Source organism: Homarus americanus, unplaced genomic scaffold (genome assembly GCF_018991925.1).
Source record: "Homarus americanus isolate GMGI-L3 unplaced genomic scaffold, GMGI_Hamer_2.0 scaffold57965, whole genome shotgun sequence".
In the NCBI taxonomy this organism is placed as follows: domain Eukaryota; kingdom Metazoa; phylum Arthropoda; class Malacostraca; order Decapoda; family Nephropidae; genus Homarus; species Homarus americanus.
The window spans coordinates 4,042,089-4,064,492 of record NW_024725031.1 but is presented as its reverse complement, the minus strand read 5'-3'; the positions used below and the strand labels follow the sequence as shown (position 1 = coordinate 4,064,492).

Genomic DNA, 22,404 nt, shown 5'->3' with positions numbered 1-22,404 from the left:
TTTTTTCTTAAATTCTATCCAGAGTTTTTAAATGGCAGTGATGTTAAGTAATAAGAATCTTCATGTTAGTTAATTTCAAATAACTGTAGTGTTTTAGGCTTGAATTTAATAAACTGATGATTTTTTTGCCATTGAAGTGTACTGTATTATATTTTGTCACCAGTTGATGGACTTACAAAAATCCAAAATGTTGAGGTAAAAAACAAGAGATAAAAGAGAATTCCATACACTACACCAGGAACTTAAAAGAAACAGTTAACAAAATAAAAAGAATGAGCAATAAAACAGTTCAACTAATCTATCAACAAAAATAATGTAGCTACCATGTACTACCATTTCAGACTTCAACTATGCTAAACATTATAAAACAAATAGACTTGCACAATGACTAACTGTCGCATCTATGAACTAAGCAAACAAAGTTAATTGCTAATGAGACTTGCATATTCAATTGCTCTACCAATTTCATACACACACACCAACATGAAACAATATTCAATTAATGCTTTGGTATACCTGTACTGTACAGTTAAACCAATAGAACTCAATCACAATTCTAACCATCTCTTACTATATCTACCATATTCCTCCTCCTTTCACTTTCATAAGAACTGTTCTAAATTCTTCATTTCTAATTCTTTTTGTGTTCATACCACTTAAATGACTGTTCAACCAGGCTAAATAGTCACAATTAATTATGATAGATTCACTTTTGTACCGCACCATCACCAATTCATGGACAATTTCCATGCATGTGTGGGTTAGCCATGATTATCTGATGGCATGGTTGCTTTAAGCCACACTTGAAGCATGTTTTATGGCTAGATGCCCTTTAATCGCCAATCCACTTTTATATAGTGGTAACTAGGCATTATATGTAAAACTATCAAGCACCATAATACAAAACATTCTATAACCCAAAAAGTTTCAGCAATAGCTACTATACAATAGGATTTAATGTGTACTCATCTCTCTGTCAATCAGTAAATCTACATCTCCAAAGTTTTATGTGTTTTGGGAAGCATCAAGGTCTTCCATCTAAACATACCTTCCAAATATGCTCAACTCCCCCCTAACATCTTAACAAGCTCTTTCCACATGTGCTCCTCCAATTTCCCCTACGAGGATGCTGGATGCCTACCTTTCACTCTTTCCTCACTCCAACATTAATCATCTACTTCAACCAAAACCATTTAAAGAAACTTTTCCCAACCTACTCCTTGACCCACACTTTCTCTGCCATCCCCATAGTCTATCTCATCTGAATCCCATACATCCAAATTGCCTTGCCATGATCTAGTACTGTACTGTACACTCTCCTGGTCAGTGATACATCACTATTTAGGGCTAGATCTATGTTACCTTTTAGGAGGACCTTAATAACACTACAGTATCCTCTTTCACTTAATTAGTACATTCAATGTAAATGAACAATTAGGGAACAAACACTAATTCACTGACTTAGTGTAAGGACTAAACAGGGCTTGAGTACAAATGCTGAGGTTGTGTGTTACACTCAACAGAACCAATTGGACATAACACAGTTATGCTACTTACATTCTCAAGAGCCAATTTGCTTTGTATAACAAAGGAGACAATAAACATAAAATAAATTAAATATGCAAAAAAATAAAATACTGTAAAGATAAATTATATGTAGCACTTAAACAGTAAATTATAATACAACAGTTATGTCAGTGCATATGAAGCAAAATAAAATCAGGCCAAAAAATAGTGTTAGTGGGTGTTTAACAATACTTTTTTGAGTCAGTAATGGTGAATTATTCTCAACTGGGTAAACAATTGAATAACTTCACAACAATCAAAATAATTATTAACTACAACACTGTACTATTAATGAATTCAAAGCCACCACCCAGGTTAGCATTCCACCATATTATAACAAATTGTAGAGTACCTTAATAACTTCACTACAATCACACACAGGTTACTACAGGTGTTATTCTAATAAAGGTAGTAAATTAGTTGACGGGTTTAAATCGATAAATAATACAGTGTGCTCAATAAGTAACTGATATTTTTCCAATTTTGATAATGACTTTGATTAAAGTATTTTGAGTCAACTCTTACCAGAGGCTTCTCCCTCTCATCCTTCATATTCTTTTATATTAGCTTTAAATACAATACTGTAGTGTGTTATAGCAGCAAACACTCCATGCCCTACCCTGCTTGCCTCGAAGTTCAACCAATATTAGAGCGACGACCACCGACAATGAGACGAGAAGAATCAGGAATATTATCTTGGCCACAACCCCACTACTGTCACCATTGGTAGTGGAATGGCCCTTGCCGGTATTATTAGCCATCGCCTTGCCCTTAGTTTCTGCAACATCATCATCGACTTCATCTGCAAGGGACATAAAAATTAAGTGATATTAATTCATAAGAGCATCACAACCACCACCTAGATCTAAATACAGTACCTGTACACACGTCAAGTACGACATGTGCAAGTACAGTACAGTATATAATAGGGATAAATAACACATACGGTATAGCAGTTTCATTAAAAAATATAAAAGTACTGTACTGTAACCAAGTGACACACAGTGGACATTTAATTTTGTGACCCCTTGAATCTCAAATAGAAACTCACTTAGTACTGTACAGCAAACTACCATACTTTAACAGTCAATTTGAAAAGTCACAAGTATAAATTCCGGAAAATGCTATTTTTTTTATCAAGGTTGCAGGATAATTTTTTCAATGCTATTACAGTACTTTTCAACATAAGATACTGTACTCACATCTGAAGGCAACATAATGTTCACGTCTTTCATAAGAAATCAAACATGAAAACTGTCAATAGGTGCTCACTAAACACCAACACTATTAACTGTAACCTTTAATCTATGACATTCAAATGTTAATATACAGGATACTGAAACCTCACTTTATGGTTGAATCTGTAAGTAGGTGACTTGCACAATGTACTCCCGAGCCCATGGGGGACCACCAAGGAGACCCTTTGACATTGAAGGCTGGGAGTACAGTACTATAATTCATTAATACTGTATGTAGTTACATCTTCCCCTCACAGAGAAGCTCCTAGTCATGATGTTACACTATCATGCATACATCTCATCTGTCTACACTACAGAGGTCAGTCATAGTGAAGTTTCAAGCACCAGTTAAATCAATTCCAGATGATTTTCACCCTACCCACTTTTGTACACAAGAATTTTGAGGTATGACCTATGACCTTTTCAGATGACCGAGAACCTTCAAAACTTAATTGGTCTATAGATTCGTGACAAATTTATAGAGTAAATACTTGTTCAGTATATTTACTACCCGATCTACAATATGGTCTTCAGATATCTTGTACACTTTTTTTTTAGTGTGACCTGTGACCTCTGACCTGTATCTTCAAATGTTAAATTGGTCTAAAGCTTTTTATATAGTTTGATGTGTATGTAAAGTGAGTATCAAACAATCCAGTCCCGAGATAACTTGTATAGTATATGGTTTTTTAAATACTGTATGCATGACTTCTGTCCTTTCCATCTGACCTATGACTCCCAATATCTAATCATAACTAGAACTCTATGTCTAGTGTCTGTTACAAAAGTGTGGAGTACAATATGTTCACCTATCCAATCTTGAGATATTCAGGGGCGGAACCAGGGGGGTTCCTGGGGGTCCGGACCCCCCCCCCCTTTCATCAGAAAATTCCAGTACGTTTTCTTTAATGCAGTATGGTACTCGGGCGTTTTTGTATTGTAGAAAGTAATTACTATTGGCCTCAACATATCTCCTTATATCAAGTGCACATGGCCTCAAAATGCCCATGATATTAATCAGATTTCAAAGCATTTTTCTGAGGTGGCTTACAGCGCCCCCCAAAACACCCCTCCCCCCAGCTGGGTGGGCTCGCTATGCTCGCCATGTTCCCCCATCCACCACTTCTTGGACCCCCCTTTTGATATTCCTGGATCCACCCCTGATATCATATACAGAAGATGCAAGACAAGCAGAAAAAAATATAACAAACAGAAGCAAGTGTTGTATCCCCTATAGTCTATAGCAGGGTCATATAATAAGGATGGCCAAGAAAAAGATCAGAATCTCCCTCCGTATTATAGGGCAATTAGCGTAAACTCAAGACAGTGTGAGCCGAGAAAGGTAAAACTTTCTCTCAGTGAGATGATCAGTTAATCAGGTTTTTTAATAAACAGGGCTAGCTGAAAATGCATATATAATTACTATAGCATCATTAAAGAAGATTACAGTATACTGTATAATGGAAAATAGTCATCAGTCCAAAATTAACAAGTAAACATTTAAATGTTCATCAAACCATCAGAACTTGCTTCTTGACCATTGACGTTGACCTAATTGTGTACACGCCTTCCAACACACACATTAAACCATTCACACACACACCATTGGTACATACTGATACATACAACAGCATTTCACTATAATCATGATTTTTTTTCTTGTTGCTAGTAAACAAGCAAGAATAGATTACAGCTGTTACTTAGCAACACAAAACCATGCTACTCTCTCCCAAGATTCCCCGCGCTGATAAAACCCGTTCCCATGGTTAACCATGGAGGAACGCCCGTGTCTGACACCGGGTTGTTTCTGATCGTTTGGTTGAAATTAATACTTGGCATTTCATATTGGAGCATCACAGACTTTCATCAGCATGGTATGTTTTCTTGGAAGGTTCAGAGGCGTCATAGGAAGTCGAAAATGGATCTCTGTATGTGCGTGTACTGTGCGTACTTGTAGTGCTACGGTGCAAGCTTTCCTCTGGCACGAGGAAGCCGTGGATTTCTCTTGGCCTAGTTACCAACTACAGCCATAATGAGGGTCTAGTTTGATCCGTCCTCGGTGATAACTGATAACTGTACGAAAATATTCAGAATGATTTTAATTTCATTTTTGCAGGTTAATCACCTTAGTGCGTAGCATTAGTAATTACTGTATTCAGTCAGTACAGCTTCATTATAAGCATTACTTCCTGTTCAACCGTCTTCTACAACACTAAGGTTTAGGCAGCACTTAACGTTACACAATACATCACACCCTCGAACTTTTGTCCTTTACCCAGGTAGTAAACTCAGAGTAAGATAATGAAATACGAGAAACTAAACTGTCTGCCGTTTACACCCCCCCCCCCAATTTATCACCATTACAATAAAATGTACGAGTCAGGAAAATAACAGTAAAAGCATTGTAGTGTTTGATTTCATTTATCAATAATAAATAATTATAAATAAAAAATAGATTTATTAACTTGCAGACGTCGCATATAGTACTTTCACTGCTGTCGTGTGGTACAAGGTCTGTAGAGACCTTGGTGAGGGGCGTTTACGCTTTCTATGGGTAGCTGGGTGTATAGTGACTCAAGTCACTATACACCCAGCTTATCAATTCTCATGTAGAGAACCAAATACGCAATGTGCTTGAATACCTCTCACGTAAATGTGAATAACAAAGTGTGAGGCCAGACTTACTGCCTCACACGCCTGTACTCACGCATTTGTGAATAAGTTACCCTTTATGTATAGAACTGAACAAATAATGTAAATGAAATACTGTGTAACATTCAGTGCCATAATATCCTGACAACGGGGGTTAATTATTATGACCCTTTGTAAACCCTACTCTAATCCTTTTGCGCTACCGCTCACTGGATGAGTGTGGGGTGCACAATAAAGTAGCCGCTGCAAGCGGCAAAATCAAAATCAAAATCAAGCAGCCTATTCCCCTTCACTAAAACAACACAAATTAGGAATCTCAAAATGCAACTTCTTAATAAAATTATGCAAATATTCGTTTGAAATTTCCCCATTCAATATGAAGGATTGGTTCCCATATGCAAATAACACCGGGAAATATTTGTTAAGAATAAATTAAATTAACACATTTTGTAAAATACTGGCAATAGTATTTGTGCAAAGGCGAGAAAAATGTCCCTCACACTGTGAACAGTCTTTGAATGTTAAAACTCCTGGTATAGTAAATCCAGACTAACGTTAATACTGTTAACTCTTACGAATACAAACATTAGCAGGCTGAGGGTGGGGGAGAGGGGAGGCTGGGAGAAGCGGGGCGGCGTGGGGCAGGGTGAGGTATGGTGGGTGGGTGTAGACGTGGAAGGGTGTGGTGAGACAGGTTGTTGCGAAGGCCATTGACGTTAGCGACAAGTTCAGCTGAGGCCATCATACCCTATTAAGAACTACGCGGTCTTGGCCTCTGAATTATCTGAACAGGACAGATGATCTGGGTGTGAAAAGTTATCCAAATGTTAAAATTTCCTTCAACAAGGCCCAATTATGTTCTTCCAAAATCACCCAAGAAAACTATAAATATTTAAAACTACTGAAATCATTATATATTTATCTAAACTATTCTACACAATTTTATCTCGTCTACAAATTCATGACAGCTGACAGAATACAGATAAACTGATGTAAAGGTGGACGTGAGTGCGATTGTAAGTCATTAGTAATAATCGGTTGTTGTTAACCTGCTAGATAGGAGAAATACAATAAAAAAAAGCAAACGAAGCAAATGAAACAGATAATAAGGACGGCAGTCAGACGCCGCGTCGTGCCTGTAGTCACAGGGCCGGGGCCGGACACTCATCCACTCCCAGGCGACTGGTTAACTCAAACAATATTTACATAACGCTCTCACCAAGTTACCACGTCACAAAAACCACCCCGTACACCTGCTGACACCCCTGGCGCTTTCTCAGTCAAGTAACCCTAAAGAGACTGAACACGATCATCAGACACCGGGATTCCTCGAGACACGCTAGTGGCTAGCCAGTTACATAACGAACACGTTGTGCTAGACGCCACGCAGCAGCTGACGAACAGGATTCACCCCTCCCCCCCCACCGCCGATACCACCTACAATCCACCACTTTCTGATAAGTCCTCGCTATCTTTACGTATCCCTCCCTCCCTTACCAATGCCTAGTATTATATAATAACACTTGACATGTTTTACCTCGTTATCACCAACCTCTCGAGCTGTCTGGTGAAAAACAGGTGTTAAGATGTCGTCCCATTACTGCATTACTGTTGGAAACCTTAGCAAAATAATTCAGAACGTACACGAAATTTATAAGGTTTTACAGGAAGACATATGTAATCATTCGGATATTAGGTATTAACACTCGCGCTGTATACAAAAGTATTGTCTCATTCTGAAAAAAACATGGTTGCAAAACAATTGGTCCTGAATGCTTGAAAAAAAAAACTTAATGGATTCATGGACGGAAAATGAAAAGCTTAATGCGCCATCACCGGTTCCTCATCAGTAGGAGTGTTTGTAATTAACATTCAATATTTAGACACTTGGTGGGTTTTAAAGAGATGATTTAAAGGTATGCAGTATAGTCTTTCCGACTAGATACCTGTATATAGTCAGTATATCTTTCCACACCCTGTCAAGATATTTCCTGTAGGTCTGAGATCATAGTAAGCTCATGGGTGACGACTCAGTATGTCAGGGTTTCTTAAATGGTATATCTCGTCAGTTTGGTGCAGTCATGAAGAAAGATCCTTAATCAAGTGGTTAGTGGATTCTAAACGCAAATAAAGCTCATAAAAAAGTACTAACGTTATCAGATTTTAGCAACTTCACTTTAGCAGATAATTCATTCGTATACCAGTAGTCAATTTGACTCCAGCAAGTTATTGTTCGCATATCTCTTCCCGTAAGTTCCCAAAGCAGTATGTTGCCAGTTCTGCCTTCCGTACGGTACTGTACACATGTTTGCCCTTGTTGCCGCCTCCATCCAGTAAGGCTGACCTGATTTCCTACAGGTTGACCCACAAACGACGAGTGGCTTGTCGACCTGAGCAGGAAAATGTTAGCCGGCAGGTTACAGGGCGGCCTTCTGAGTAGGCCACGCATTCGACAGCCGATAGGTGGCTGGGAGGGCAACCTGCACGAATGGAGACAACCTAAACTGGTAGACCGGGCCAGTGGGATCATCAAACCCACCCTCTGGTATGTTGACATAACCACCTCCTCTCCAATTTCACACTAAGCCCAAGTTGTTTAATCCTCGTCCATAACCTATAAGGTATTAGATATTACCATGTTAAAATTGTGAATTTCAATATAACACAATTCCCAAAACGTTTCTTTTCTGGACAACGAGCTTTACAGATGATATACAGTAACGTGATTAGTTATGATCACGACGTGGCCTTAGACATTTTCGAGACCGGAAACAAACTTTCACTTAATAAGAATCAGTAACATTAACTTTTAGCCAACACTGCGAATAGGTTAAATAGATAAATATTCCATAAAATCATCATACGAGTTCATACTGGTTTATTCAGGATGTAAATAAACAGTGTTAGCATACAAGCAATGGTTAACAATAAGCTGACTCAACCAAAGTTTTTAGTTTAACAAATTTATTGACAAAGCTTGTAGTACAGTTTGCCTATTCTGAGTAATTCAGTCCGGTCTTCCAGGTCTTGATGGCAGTGAATGGGAGTGTGTTGCTTTCACTCCCGGAAAAACCTTGCCAGAGTGTAAACAAAGTAACACATTTGTGTGACTGTGTGCCTAGACGGATCCTCTCTGATCATTTTGGTCAGTTATGAACCTCTGTGTTGTCCTCAATGCCCCACCATGTCTGAACACAGTCGGGAGGAAGCATCATTATCAGGGCATTCTCTTGAAATTTAGAAGTAACTAAATCTAAACAGTGAAGGTTTAAGAAATACGTGATGCTATAGCAATAATCTTGAGAGGCTCATAAGAATAGTTCACAAGGCTGGTGTTGCAACAGTAGGATGAGTCAGTTTATAATTACCTCATCCTGTGAGAAAAAGAACAAGTAACTAACACACACACGTGTCTATATCTTCCGTTATATAATCACCTCAGTATTTTATGTAAATGTATAAGTTATAGTTGGTGAGGACAAGGGTGTATTGTTGTCTTTCACCTCCCAAGCAAAGCACCAACAACACTAATGAAGAAAAAAAGAAGAGTAGTAGTAGTAGTAGTAGCCGGAGAAAGGGGTGAAGGAGTCATCATGTGGAGGGTGTGAGTGGGCGTGAGGGCGGGCGCCAGCACCCTGTCCTACAAGAGGCAGTGTGAGTGTCACCTTACTGCAGGGTGGTGTTCGTAGTCGTCACCTCCACCACACAAAATCCAAACACACACCATAAGATAAAAAGTAGATAAATAAGTATTCTGTTAAAAGTGGAGGCAGGGCGTGAAAATAGAAATGTTGCGGTGTATGGTGAGTGTAATACCGGGCTGAGAACAACAATGTGGGGTCCTGGCTCACGGGGCCCGCCACCAGCACCCGCCTCCACAAACCACAAGGCTCAGCTCCCCTCCCCGTCTAGGCCAGCCACCCTCCCTGCCGGTCTACCCTCCAACATATCCTCAGCCAATAACTACCTCGCTGTTAGCCTGGCCCTCTCCACACCGTCTCGTCTCTCCCTCTCACTCACTCTGCAACAAACACTGCAAAGCAAACCGCAGCGTCAGGCTCAATTCTTGGTAATGAGGTAATAAAGTTAAGTTCAAACACATTCCCACTTGGCTCTCTCTCTCTCACACACTCAATCACTACAAATCGCTCCACAGTAACAGGTTCAATATATTAACAAAGTGCGGGCATTATCGAACAGAACAGAACGTCTACCACCATTTCTGAACCTGGAGAAAATACCAGTGACACCGTAACACCACCTACCATAACCCACACCACTGTAACACGTGAGATCATCTTGTCCCCTACAGTAAATACCAAGTAGCATAATTAGTCACACCACTGTAACATAAGTTGTCATCTTTATCCTCCGGTACCCGTCTGGAGGTCACACCGCTGCGTTCATTCCCAGTTAGCGTTCACTTAGGTCTAACGTTCATTCAGAGTTCGCGTGTACGTGTAAGGATGTGGGTGGCTGGCTGGTTGAGAGGACTGAATAGTTACCATGGGTCAGAGTTAGGCGTACAGTATTGCCAGGGGCGAAGACTGGCGATAAGGGAAGGAGGTAACGGTTGACAGGGGTTGGCGGTAGAGGCAGGAGTTGACGGTAGAACAGTGGTTGACGGCAAAGGCAGGGATTGACGGTAAAGGCAGGGATTGACGGTAGAGGCAGGAGTTGACGGTAGAACAGTGGTTGACGGCAAAGGCAGGGATTGACGGTAAAGGCAGGGATTGACGGTAGAGGCAGGAGTTGACGGTAGAACAGTGGTTGACGGTAGAGATGATGGGGGGGTTGACGGTAGGAACGTAGCTTTATAACACAATACGCGTTTCTTACAACAGGGACATATTGAATGAGGAAACTGAGACCCGAAAAAGATGTCTTAAATAATCAACTGACGATTAACCACCCAAGCTTTTATTCCCCCCATTTTGTAAACACCAAAACACTACCTGCGCGGGAGGAGGTTAGGTTAGCATTATAGTGTTTAATCATCAGGTTAATTATACTGGGATGCCTACTAAACATTATCATCTTAAGTTTAATCCCCAGAGTATGATACCTCTCGTATTTAAGTCTTATTGAGCCTTATTTATGTAAGGGGGGTTTTAATATTTAAGGCACGATAAAACCTGGTGCCAGAAGTCTAATATCAGAGCACATTTTACCTATTAATAAGGCCATGATACTTATAATTATGGTATACTTGGCCTTATAATCATGGCACACTTGGCCTTATAATCACCATCATCCCTTAAATTGTATATCGTTTCCCTTCAGTGTAATAATTTCCTTAAATATAACACGAATTAGCTGGTAACGTAAACCTGTCAAAGAGTGAAATAAACAACGGCTTTATATGAAGTAAATTGGTGGTAAAGGGCAGCAGTGGTGGTTCAGTGGGTGGTAAGGATGATTAGTGTGATGGATCAGAGAAACTGGATCACAGAAAAGAGCTACAAATGGGCCCGAGCTAATGGCTAGGTTAGAACTGGCGCGCATTTAACCATTCAAAACAGATAATTAAACCTCTCTTAAAATACCAAAAAAAAAAAAGAAAGAAAAAAATGAGAGGAACTATTTAATATCGACACCCGGAACACAAGAGAAACGGCTTAGAAGAACATGACCAATTTGAGTGGAATCCGCAGAGCAGTTATAACAAGATAAGAGGTACCGGTATGGCGTGGGGTGACTGCTGCGCTGATGTCAACCTTCCACGTCTACTCCCAACCCTCCACGTCACCCGCCAACCCCCCACGTCTATACCGCCACCTTCCCCCCACGTCATCGTCACCATTCCCACAACCAACGCTGACACGAGGCGATCGAGAGTGATCAAGCAGCTTCCCTATCTCGCCCTCCGCCCCCTTCCCTTATCTACACCTATCTCGAGGCGACATCTGTAAGTGGTGGCTACTCTCCCACTACTCAGGTCATGGTGTCTCACTCACACACACACACCAACCACCCCATCCTACACCGGTCCTGTCATTCATGCTTTCCAATCACTACCATGCCAGGTTTGCTCGTGGTATTGGCAACAAATTCAAATAATGGACACCTAATTCCATGCCACGATTCGCAGGTGCGCTTAAGACCAATTAACCAGGTCGCCAACGCCACTTGCGACACCCGACCCAGTGCCTAACTAAACCATTAGGAGAAGGGCCCCATTCTACTTAGAGCCCATTAGGAATTTTGGGTTTATTAGGAGAGAGACTTAGGAGTAATGATAAGTAGGAACCTTAAGCCAAGTAAACAATGTGTTTTTGCTCGTAACAAGGCTAATAAAGTACTTGGGTTCATACAAAGGAGTGTTAGTTACAAGACTAGCGAGGTCATCCTAAAACTGTATCTTGCTCTTGTGAGACCACACCTGGATTATGCAGTTCGGTTCTGGTCACCGTATTACAGAATGGATATAGAATCCTTGGAAAGAATTCAGAGGAGAATGACAAGACTAATCCCTGGCATAAGGAACCTTGAGTATAGAGACAGGTTAAAGCATCTTAAATTGCACTCCCTCGAGAGACGTAGAGCGAGGGGCGACCTGATAGAGGTGTATAAGTGGAAGTCAGGGCTAAACAAAGGGGACATTACAAAGGTACTCAAACTATCCAACCAGGAGCGAACTCGTAACAATGGTTTTAAATTAGACAAATTTAGATTTAGGCGTGAAATAGGTAAACACTGTTTGGAAACAGAGTAGTGGATGAATGGAACAAGTTACCAAATATCATCATTAACTCGAATACGCTGAATAGCTTCAAACATAGGTTGGATGCTTATATGAGTAATAGGGGTTCTGTGTAAACGGGACTGCCCAGTATGGGCCAATAGGCCCGCTGCAGTTTCCTCCATTCTTATGTTCTTATGTTAACTCTAATAAGTATTCATAGCCTCCGAACTATGGTCACTAAACCTAACAACAGTATCATATATTTCAGTCTGTTGTAAAAATCACTTTCTCTTTTATGATATCACTTGTTCTATCGCAACACTCATTCTAAAACACTTGAGTCAGATACACATCAGACCACGGAAGTTACCAAGGTTAAGTCAAAGTCAGGGAAGATTCTCATTGGGAACTCGTCTGAGGTATTGACCCAGTCAAAGCACCCGTTTAATGATACCGGTAATACCTTAGAAATAATTAAGATTAGTAAAGTCAGTTATCTAGTAATAAGGGGTCAGTGTGTGCGTCAGAGAGGATAAACTCCCAACACCGTGCCCAATGACCCTTGCACCACGCTCCACCAGCCGTCTAGTTTAACATGGCAACTGTATATTGCAAACTGCCATATTTCGCTTTCAATATTTTGGCTTCTTGTAAGCGCAAGCACACACAAACACACTAATAGTGGTATTATTAATTCCATGCCTTCACTGTGGTATTTTAGATCAATCTGGGTAGTGAATTTATATTCACTTTCGTTAATATATATACATATTTTTATATATATATATATATATATATATATATATATATATATATATATATATATATATATATATATATATATATAAATATGTATATATATTAACGAAAGTGAATATCAATTCACTACCCAGATTGATCTAAAATACCACAGTGAAGGCATGGAATTAATATTTTACGGCGGCCAAGTAATGCGGCACCAACTCGGCACCTTGAGACCTTTAATAACAATAACAATAGTATTAATGCCGGGTAACCTGATAAACTGCAACACCGAGTAACGGCACATACAGATGCTGGCTATGGCGTCTGAGGCTTGATATAATACCATTACAGTACTATACATAGGATTACCACACCCTTGCTGCTGCCAACACCACACCCCTGCTGCTGCCAACACCACACCCCTGAACAGTCAACACCACACCACACACTGCCAGCACTACACCACACACTGCCAGCACCATACCCCACACTGCCAACACCACACTCCACACTCTGCCAAAACCATATACCTGCCAACACCGTCTTCAGCCAGCTACCACCTCACCCCTGCAACACCACACACCTAGCACCTGTACCATCAGACCACACTGGGATCTCTCTCTCTCTCTCTCTCTCTCTCCTTGACACACCATGAAGGAAGAGGAGTAAAGGAGGTAAAGGTAAGAGATAAGTAGAGAGAGAGAGAGGTAAACCGTAACCTTGGTAGCCCTGGGGATTCGCTCCACATTAGGCTGTCCTCCTCCTCCTCTCTCCTCTCCCTCTCACGTTCACTTCCCCCTCCTCATCTCTCTCTCACGTTCACCCCCTCCTCATCTCTCTCTCACGTTCACTTCCCCCTCCTCTTCTCCCTCTCACGTTCACTTCCCCCTCCTCCTCTCCCTCTCACGTTCACTTCTCCCCTCTCACGTTCACTTCCCCTCTCCTCCTCTCCTCTCTCACGTTCACTTCCCCCTCCTTCTCCCTCTCACGTTCACTTCCCCTCCTCCTCTCTCCTCACGTTCACTGCCCCTCCGCCTCTCCCTCTCACGTTCACTTCCCCCTCCTCCTCTCCCTCTCACGTTCACTTCCCCCTCCTCCTCTCCCTTCCACCCTTAAGCGTCAAACTTCTCCCTCTCTTCGTCGTTCTTCTTTCTCCTCGTTCCTCTTCCATCTTCCTCTGTATTCCGCATACCTCCTCCAGCTCTCCCTTTCTCTTTTCCTTCCTATTTCACTCCTCCCCTCTCTACCCCTACCTCATTCTCCCTGGTTTTCCTCTTCCTCCTACATCGCTTTATTCCTTCCCTATCTTTCTCGTGTATTTTTTCTTCTCCTTTTTATCTTCTTCGTAATCTTTCCTTCCACCTTCCATCACTCCATGCTTTACACAGTCGACCATCATAAAATCACTGGAAGTCCACATCGATAAAATGTATATTCTCTCTCTCTCTCTCTCGGGTTAAGAGAATGTATAAACGCACTCCAAGATTCTCAACGTAATATTGATTGGGGCCCTCAAGTCTTGTCTGGCCCTATCCTTACTTCTCCATAAATATAGGGCCCCCCCCCCCCACACTTAATGGGGCCCAGTCCTAATAGGTCTAGATTCTATTACACCCCAGTCCTAATAGGTCCAGATTCTATTACACCTCAGTCCTAATAGGTCCAGATTCTATTACACCTCAGTCCTAATAGGCCCCTAACCTAATTTCTCCATAAAGATAAGGGTCCAGTCTTCATGGGCCTCAATTATATTAGACCCCAGTCACGTTAGGTTGGGGGGGGGGACTTATGAGGACTTAGGACCAAGTTGACCTACAACCCAGAAATAACGTACGAAACTTTTGAGAATCGAGAACAGAAAAATTTGGCTGTCTGTCTGAAGAGTGATTAAATGATGACGTCAAAACGGCTCTTTGACTCACCCACGATTCAGCGAGTTTAATTTCTATTTCCTCTGTCATCATGAACTCATACACCAGTCACTGCGCTGGTCGTCCATCCCAAATATTAACAATCACTGGTTAATCAACGTGTTAAAAGTGTGTGTGTGTGTGTGTGTGTGTGTGTGTGTGTGTGTGTGTGTATTCCTCAACATAATTTGCATCTACAAGCACACAAACTAAAAGAGAGAGAGATGTGGGGTATACCATGAAACAGGGGAGCTGAGGTAATTTAGTTATGCAGGTACAACATGATGCCAGCTGGGATGATGCACAACACCTGGTCATTAACTCCCTTGTTTCTGTACCGCAATCCAGTATACACCTGTGTTGTGTTGGTGGGCACGGGAGGTGTACAGGTGGGTACGGAAGGCGTACAGGTGGGCACGGGAGGTGTACAGGTGGGCACGGAAGTACAGGTGGGCAAGGAAGATGGTGTACAGGTAGGCACGGAAGGTGTGTAGAGGTGGGCAGCATAGGCTAGGAAAATGTACAGGTGGGCTAGGAAAGTGTACAGGTGGGCTAGGAAAGTGTACAGGTGGGCAGTGTGTACAGGTAGGCACGCACGTGTACAGGTGGGCTAGATGGTGGGCACGGAAGGCGTACAGGCATAATGATGTACAGGTAGGTCTAGGAAAATGTACAGGTGGGCAGCAGGTGGGCACGGAAGGCGTACAGGTGGGCACGGAAGTACAGGTGGGCAAGGAAGATGGTGTACAGGTAGGCACGGAAGGTGTGTAGAGGTGGGCAGCATAGGCTAGGAAAATGTACAGGTGGGCTAGGAAAGTGTACAGGTGGGCTAGGAAAGTGTACAGGTGGGCAGTGTAAACAGTAAACGTGTATAGATGACCCAAATAATTATTCTGGTAGCAGCTGCGGGAATCGTTTAAAGCCACACCTGTTTACTATTACAGTTCCTATTTATCCACACACACACACACACACACACACACACACACACACACACACACACACACTTATCATCGCTACAACACCACACAATACCTTATTTTTTTCATAGTTTCTCATTGTCGTCATTATCACTTTATCACCGTCAATACCTCATCATTACAAACCCTATACCTGAGAGCAGCAACATATCCAGCTCAGGGCAGTGTGGTGTATTATGACCAGTCTGGGAGTACCAACCGAGGTGTCATACCTGTTGTTGTACTATTACCCACATGCCATGACTCCTGCCCGGTGTCATGAGTCCTCCCAGGTGTCACAAGTCCTGCCAGGTGTCACAAGTCCTCCCAGGTGTCACGAGTCCTGTCAGGTGTCACGACACGAGTGGTGTTGGCAAGTGTCATAACTGGTGGTAGAGGTTGGGGGAGAGGTGACCGGGTTACATTAGATAGATACAACACTCGTGTGCAGCTACAAATAGTGAAGGTGTTGGGTTGTAGCGTGGACCACTTGGCACCCGACACAAATGCCAACACACACACACGCGTAGATCTGGGCTAGTTACTCCTACCACCCTACCAGTCCCCCCTACCCTACCCTCCCCTAACTACAGTCTGCGGGGTATTTCGAGATCATGTACCCACGTATTTGTCTCCGCGCCGACCGTGAGTGCCTTGCTCTCTCCGTGAACGTGAGGGTATAGTAACTCTCGGTGAGGCAGAGAGGCACTTGTGGGTAGCCAATAAAAGCTCGAGTAACTATGATAATGGGGCACATATGGTCTGCTAAGTGGTGATTGTATGTATGTAATAATAAATAATAATAATAAACGGTTTATTAATAGAGTTGCAGCCGGTGGCTGAAAATATACAGACTTACATTTGATTTAGACATAATGATATAATATGCATTGAATACATTTACAGGGCTGTACAGTACATAAATCAGGAGTTGTTTATTATTTTAACAGTAGATGGGATGGTGCTGTTCTTATATCTATTGGTGCGGGCTCTTATGGGCTGAATTTTGTTGTAGTGGCGGACTGCGCGAGTTGGGTGGGGGGCTGCAGGTGGCGATGGCGAGGGTGGTGCAGTAGTCCACGGCCAAACCTTTCCAGTGCTTGGTGGTGGAGGTCACTGAGGGATGGCATTTCCAGGGTGGAGAGAGCGTTGGTGTAGCCGGAGTATTCTGCGCCGAGCATGATTCTGCAGGCCCTTTTCTGTACCTTCTCTAGCTGACGTTGTTGGGTGGAGTTGAGAGAAGACGACCAGGCTGGTGACGCATACGTTAGTTTGGGGAGAATAAAGGCGTTGTAGATGGTCCTCAGCTCTGGCGTGGGTGTCCCAAGTGACCTAAGTCTTCGTAGCATGTAGAGACGGTACGAGGCTGCCTTGACTGTGTTATTTACATGGGCCTTCCAGTCAAGTTTGTTGTCTATAGTTACACCCAGGAGTTTGGCAGACTGCACCAGCTGGAGAGGATGGGCACCCACTGTGACTGCTGGGGCTTGCACTGGAGTGGTGGCGGTATTGATGTGCATGACTACGGTTTTGGTATGGTTGATGGTGACCTTGTTCTCCGTAGTCCATGCCTGTAGCCTGTCCAGGGTGCCTTGGAGCGATGAGTAGTCTGGTGCGGTGTTGTCCACTGAAACCCCCACAGTGCAGTCATCCACGTACTTCCACCTGTGAGGAGTGTCCGATAGAGCGTCGTTGATCAGGATGAGGAAGCAGAGTGGTCCCATCTTGGTCCCCCGGGGAACACCGTAGGTAAGGTGTTGGAATGTAGAGACCAAGCCCTGATACCCCACTGCTTGTCGACGTCCACTCAAGAAATCAGTGAGCCATGAGACCAGGTTGGTGGGCAGCCCTAGTGCAATAGCCTTGTTGATAACAGTGCAGTGATCAACAAGGTCAAAGGCCTTCCTGAAGTATGTATGTATGCATGTATGTAACTTCCACCTCACGCTGTTTAATCTTAGTCTGGCCTCAGATACTATCGCCGATTTAGTCCAGTGAAGGCTAGAGTCTGCAATACGACTAGACTAGGTTAGGCTAGGTTAGGGACGCTTACAACTGTTCATGTAACCAAACTCCACGTCTTCTAGCTAAACATCAGGTTACACACACCTTGCCCATACCTGGCGATCAATTTCAGGGGTTTCTTGTACCCCATTGAAGCTTTAATCCCACAGAGGCACTTCCCGGGTGAAAGCATGATCTACAGGGCTGTTACTACTAGCAGTCCACAAGTCACTCCAAAACCACTAGTCTACAGGAATTCAACCATGTTTTTATGAGACTATTAAATCGTTTTATTTATCGTACAGATTTTACCCACATTATGCATAACTAAACAATAAAACTTGACCATCTTCATCACTTATTCCCTGATCTCTATATATTGATGTTTTCTCCTTTTGTAATGGAGGAACAGTACTGGTGAGATAGGCTCTAATCCTAACAGATCTCAAGTTAACAGAACGTAAACATAACTATTAAGGTCCAGTCGTAATGGTCCCATGAGTCTTAATTCACCCACACCAAATCTTTACTAAACATTACGTATATAGCGAATAAGTCTATGTTATTTACTTAACCTTAACCAAACAATAGGATTTATATCTCAAGTCATTATGTTGTGCAGGCTGGATCATCAGAGTGGACCTGCAGGATAGATCGTTGTAAAGGTTAAAGTGTAGGTTATAGGACTGTATGCAGGCCAGTGGTGTATAGGAGTTATGACTGTGTAACATAGAGTGGGGGGCAGGCCAGGTAGGTACAAACAAGTCCTCGGGTGCATGAGAAGGAGGGGGGGAGGAAGACCTACCACACCGTATTACCTTGCACCTCCTCCACCATGACCACCACTAACACAATCACCTGTGTGACCATGTAAGGTTGCATGACTCTTACACTACCTGCCTACCTGATTTTCTGCTTCTTTATCTATCTATCCTTCTTTCCCTCCTCTCCTGCTTTCCTTCTCGCCTCTCCTTCCTTTCTTCTCCCTCTTTCCGCCCTTCCCTCCCCATCCCTCCTCTCTCTATGTGCGGTGGTGGGTGGGCTCATACGTAAGCTATTTAACACTCGAGTGACGCCAAACCAATCCCTTGTCGCTTGCCGGTAAACTGAAGCTTAATAATAAACAAAATACCGTAACATATAATAATAAACACACTTATATATATATACACGAATAACGAATATAAAATTTCCTCCCCAAAACATCCAAAAAATACAACCATTAAATAACGATACATGGAGACCAATAACACGTCAATAAACAGACCAATAAATTAAACACGCTCACTAAACACTGATCAAAAAACACAAATTAATAAATCGATTACAAATAAATGTGTTAATATTTAAATAAAACCACAAATAACGACCATAAAAAAAAATATTACAATCTAGAAAATTACCATAAAAAATCAGTTAATAATTCAATGAGATCAATACTGTAGCTCTTGACGTCTTCTGTATACAACGTTTAAATGTGAATACGATCGAAATCAAATGAAATAAATCGTAGACTCAAGTAGATATACCTCTGAGCGATAATAAAAACGATACGCCAAGAGAAAAGGAAAAAATATAGGCAACAGCATATAACAGAGAGAGAGAGAGAGAGAGAGAGAGAGAGAGAGAGAGAGAGAGAGAGAGAGAGAGAGAGACACTGATGTGACCCATTACTGCAGCTTTAACACATCTTGAAGGTAAAGTTCATTCTCCCTTCCCTTCCCTCCCCTTGCCTCTCATCCCTCCCTAACCCCTCCTCCTCGCCCTTTATCCTTCCTCCCTCCCTCCCCCTCTTCGCCCCCATCCCTGCCATCACGCCACCGCCCTTGTCTCCATCTCATCCCTTCACCTCACACACTCGCCTCTCCTCCCATCCCTTCACCTCACACACTCACCTCTCCTCCCCTCACCCCACACACCTTAATATAGCAGCAGTGGGCACCTGAATCTCCTTTTCCTTACCTAGTTAAGGAAACCGGAGGCCTTAACTCACTTACCTGGAGCTGCATTACTTTAGAAGTCCCAAAGTATATTCTGTTCATACACTTTTCTGTGTATGTATGTATATATGTATGTACCGTACCTCTCTATCTCTCTTCATACTCCTACCTATCTATCTATCTATCCATCTCTTACTTATCTATCTATCCAAAATCTCTTACGTATCTATCTATCCATCTCCTACTTATCTATCTATCCATCACTATATGTAAATGCAGAACGATTAAAAATACGTACCAATTTAGAGCTAGGATTTAATCGGCTTATGTTCTGATTCTTCTCACGTCACTCATACTATTGTTAAACTTAAAAGCTTTTATTTGGGGAGTAAAACTAGGAAAACTTTTGATTTTTGTGAGTAACATTAAGAAAACGCTTGATTTTTGTGAGTAACATTAAGAAAACGTTTGATTTTGGTGAGTAACATTAAAAACTCTTGAAAACTCTTGATTTTTGTGAACAACATTTAGAAAACTTGATTTTTGTGAATAACATTAAGAAAACTCTTGATTTCAATAAAAAATAAATAAAACTTGGTATTTGAGAGTAAAAACCAGAAAAAATACAAGTCTCTTAATTCACAAGTCTGAGCCTGCCAAAACTACTAGAGCGAGTTTCCCGATCTGCTTGTTGATACTCAGTAGGTTATGACGCAGCAAATTCCAAGCGGAAGTGCAAAGGAAGTTTAATTCGTGATGGTACAAGACGTAACGTGGGTCGGGAGGTGAGTGGGTCCGGTGGGCAGGTGGGTACTATTTCAGTTGTACAGTTGACCCATCATACTTTTCTAAGTGTGGATTTGTGACAAGGATGACGAAGTGATAATGCTTTTGGATGAGTAGAGGAGGGAGATCAAGACACAGAAGGGGAAAACAGAACAAGTGGAAAGAGGAGAGAATCTATGGTAACTGCTAATCTAGTATGTTGAATAGTAAACGCTAGAAATAATGTAAGAAATTTTGTTAGGGAGTTATATATATATGTGTTGCATTTAATTTAAGTAATATTTAATAGTTACCTGAATTATCAATAATTACTCCTGATTTAAATAGGTCTTGCGCAAGTCTACATTCCTTTGTCTGCGCGCGCATCCTACCAGCTACTGCTGACTGTCAAATTACCGGCCATCGTCATTTCCTTAACGATCGTGACCAGAGAAACACAACACTCAACACCTTCAGTGAAAACCGGCGATCATGGAGTGGCTCACCAACTAAGCTCCACCATTAATTCCTGACCTCCATCCACATCATCAAACCTGGAGTATCAACTTATAATGTAGGGTATCTTAACTTTATACTTTGTACGTAGTTTGATGTACTCTGACCCCCGACATTGCCAAGTAAGGTAATCACCCATTATGAGTGTTTATTTAATTCACATAACGTAATGTAAATATTTCTTGTCCCTATATCAACCAATTCAGGACAGTAAGGTGCCGTGACCAGGATCTTAGGCCTAAGTGTTACTTTATTATTTAACGAGAGTAATTATAACTAACGTAGCGGTGGGCGAGCCCGATTGTTGATAAACCTATGTTGCGCGGAGCTGCTAATGAAGCCCTTCGTGGCTGGGGGCACAAGGGGCTCGAGTCTCGTACTATTCCTCGGGGCATGACCGCCTCCGAGTACAATCGGGTTAAAAATGGAGTTAACCGGTGTCTTAGACGGAGCTTTCCCTACAGTAAGCACCGATTTATTCTTAAGGCAATGAGTAAGCAGGAGTTAGACACAGGGGACGGTGTTCATTTGGACACAGCAGGGAGCCAGCGTTTGTTAGATTTAATTCTAGAGAAAGCTAGATCTTGTGTTGCTAACGCTAATTAAAAGGACAACCGCGGTCCGACTAATTACCCAAATGTAGCCACAATTAAGTCAAATAATGGTCCTACATGAATAAATCGGACTGCCAATCACTTCTCGACTAGTATTTGGTGTCACAAAGTAAAAAAACTGTTAAACTTAGTTTAATCTGAGTTAATAGATCGCGTGCATGTACCGAGGGAGCGAGTAATTACCCAAATGTAGTCGCAATGAAGTCAAATGATGGTCGTACAAGCGTAAATCGGGCTGTGAATCACTTCTCGATTATTTGATGTCAGTCACAAAAAATTGGTAAACTTAATTTAATCTGAGTTGTTAGGTTAGGTACATGCACTTGATCTATTAACTCAGATTAAATTAAGTTTACCAATTTTTTGTGACTTCGTGACACCAAATACTAGTCGAGGTTAGGTTAGGTACATGCACTCGAGCTATTAACTCAGATTAAATTAAGTTTACCAATTTTTTTTGACTTCGTGACAACAAATACCAGTCGAGAAGTGATTGGCAGTCCGATTTATTCTTGTAGAACCATCATTTGACTTCATTGCGGCTACATTTGGGTAATTACTCGCTCCCTCGGTACATGCACGCGATCTATTAACTCGGATTAAATTACGTTTTCCAATTTTTTTTTACTTTGTGACACCAAATACTAGTCGAGAAGCGATTGTCAGTCCGATTTATTCATGTAGGACCATTATTTGACTTCATTGCGGCTATATTTGGGTAATTAGTCGGACCCGACTTCCCGGGTGTAGTACAACCGGGGTTATATGTAATCGAAGCTCCTTTTTCTGTGGTTTTTCTGAGTGTTTTCTT

At 41.9% G+C, this 22,404-nt stretch overlaps 1 protein-coding gene across 8 annotated transcripts in view; it reads right to left on the bottom strand.

Moving 5' to 3' along the window:
* LOC121864659 (fibrous sheath CABYR-binding protein-like) overlaps positions 1–22,404 on the bottom strand; it is a 60,093-nt gene that overhangs the window by 17,716 nt on the left and 19,973 nt on the right. For 7 of the 8 annotated variants that reach the window (XM_042363793.1, XM_042363800.1, XM_042363795.1 and 4 more), the window contains one exon: positions 2,186–2,368. In XM_042363793.1, the coding sequence (XP_042219727.1) occupies positions 2,186–2,368 (183 nt within the window). The remainder of the gene's footprint in view (positions 1–2,185; positions 2,369–22,404) is intronic. The other variant, XM_042363794.1, reaches the window with a different exon arrangement.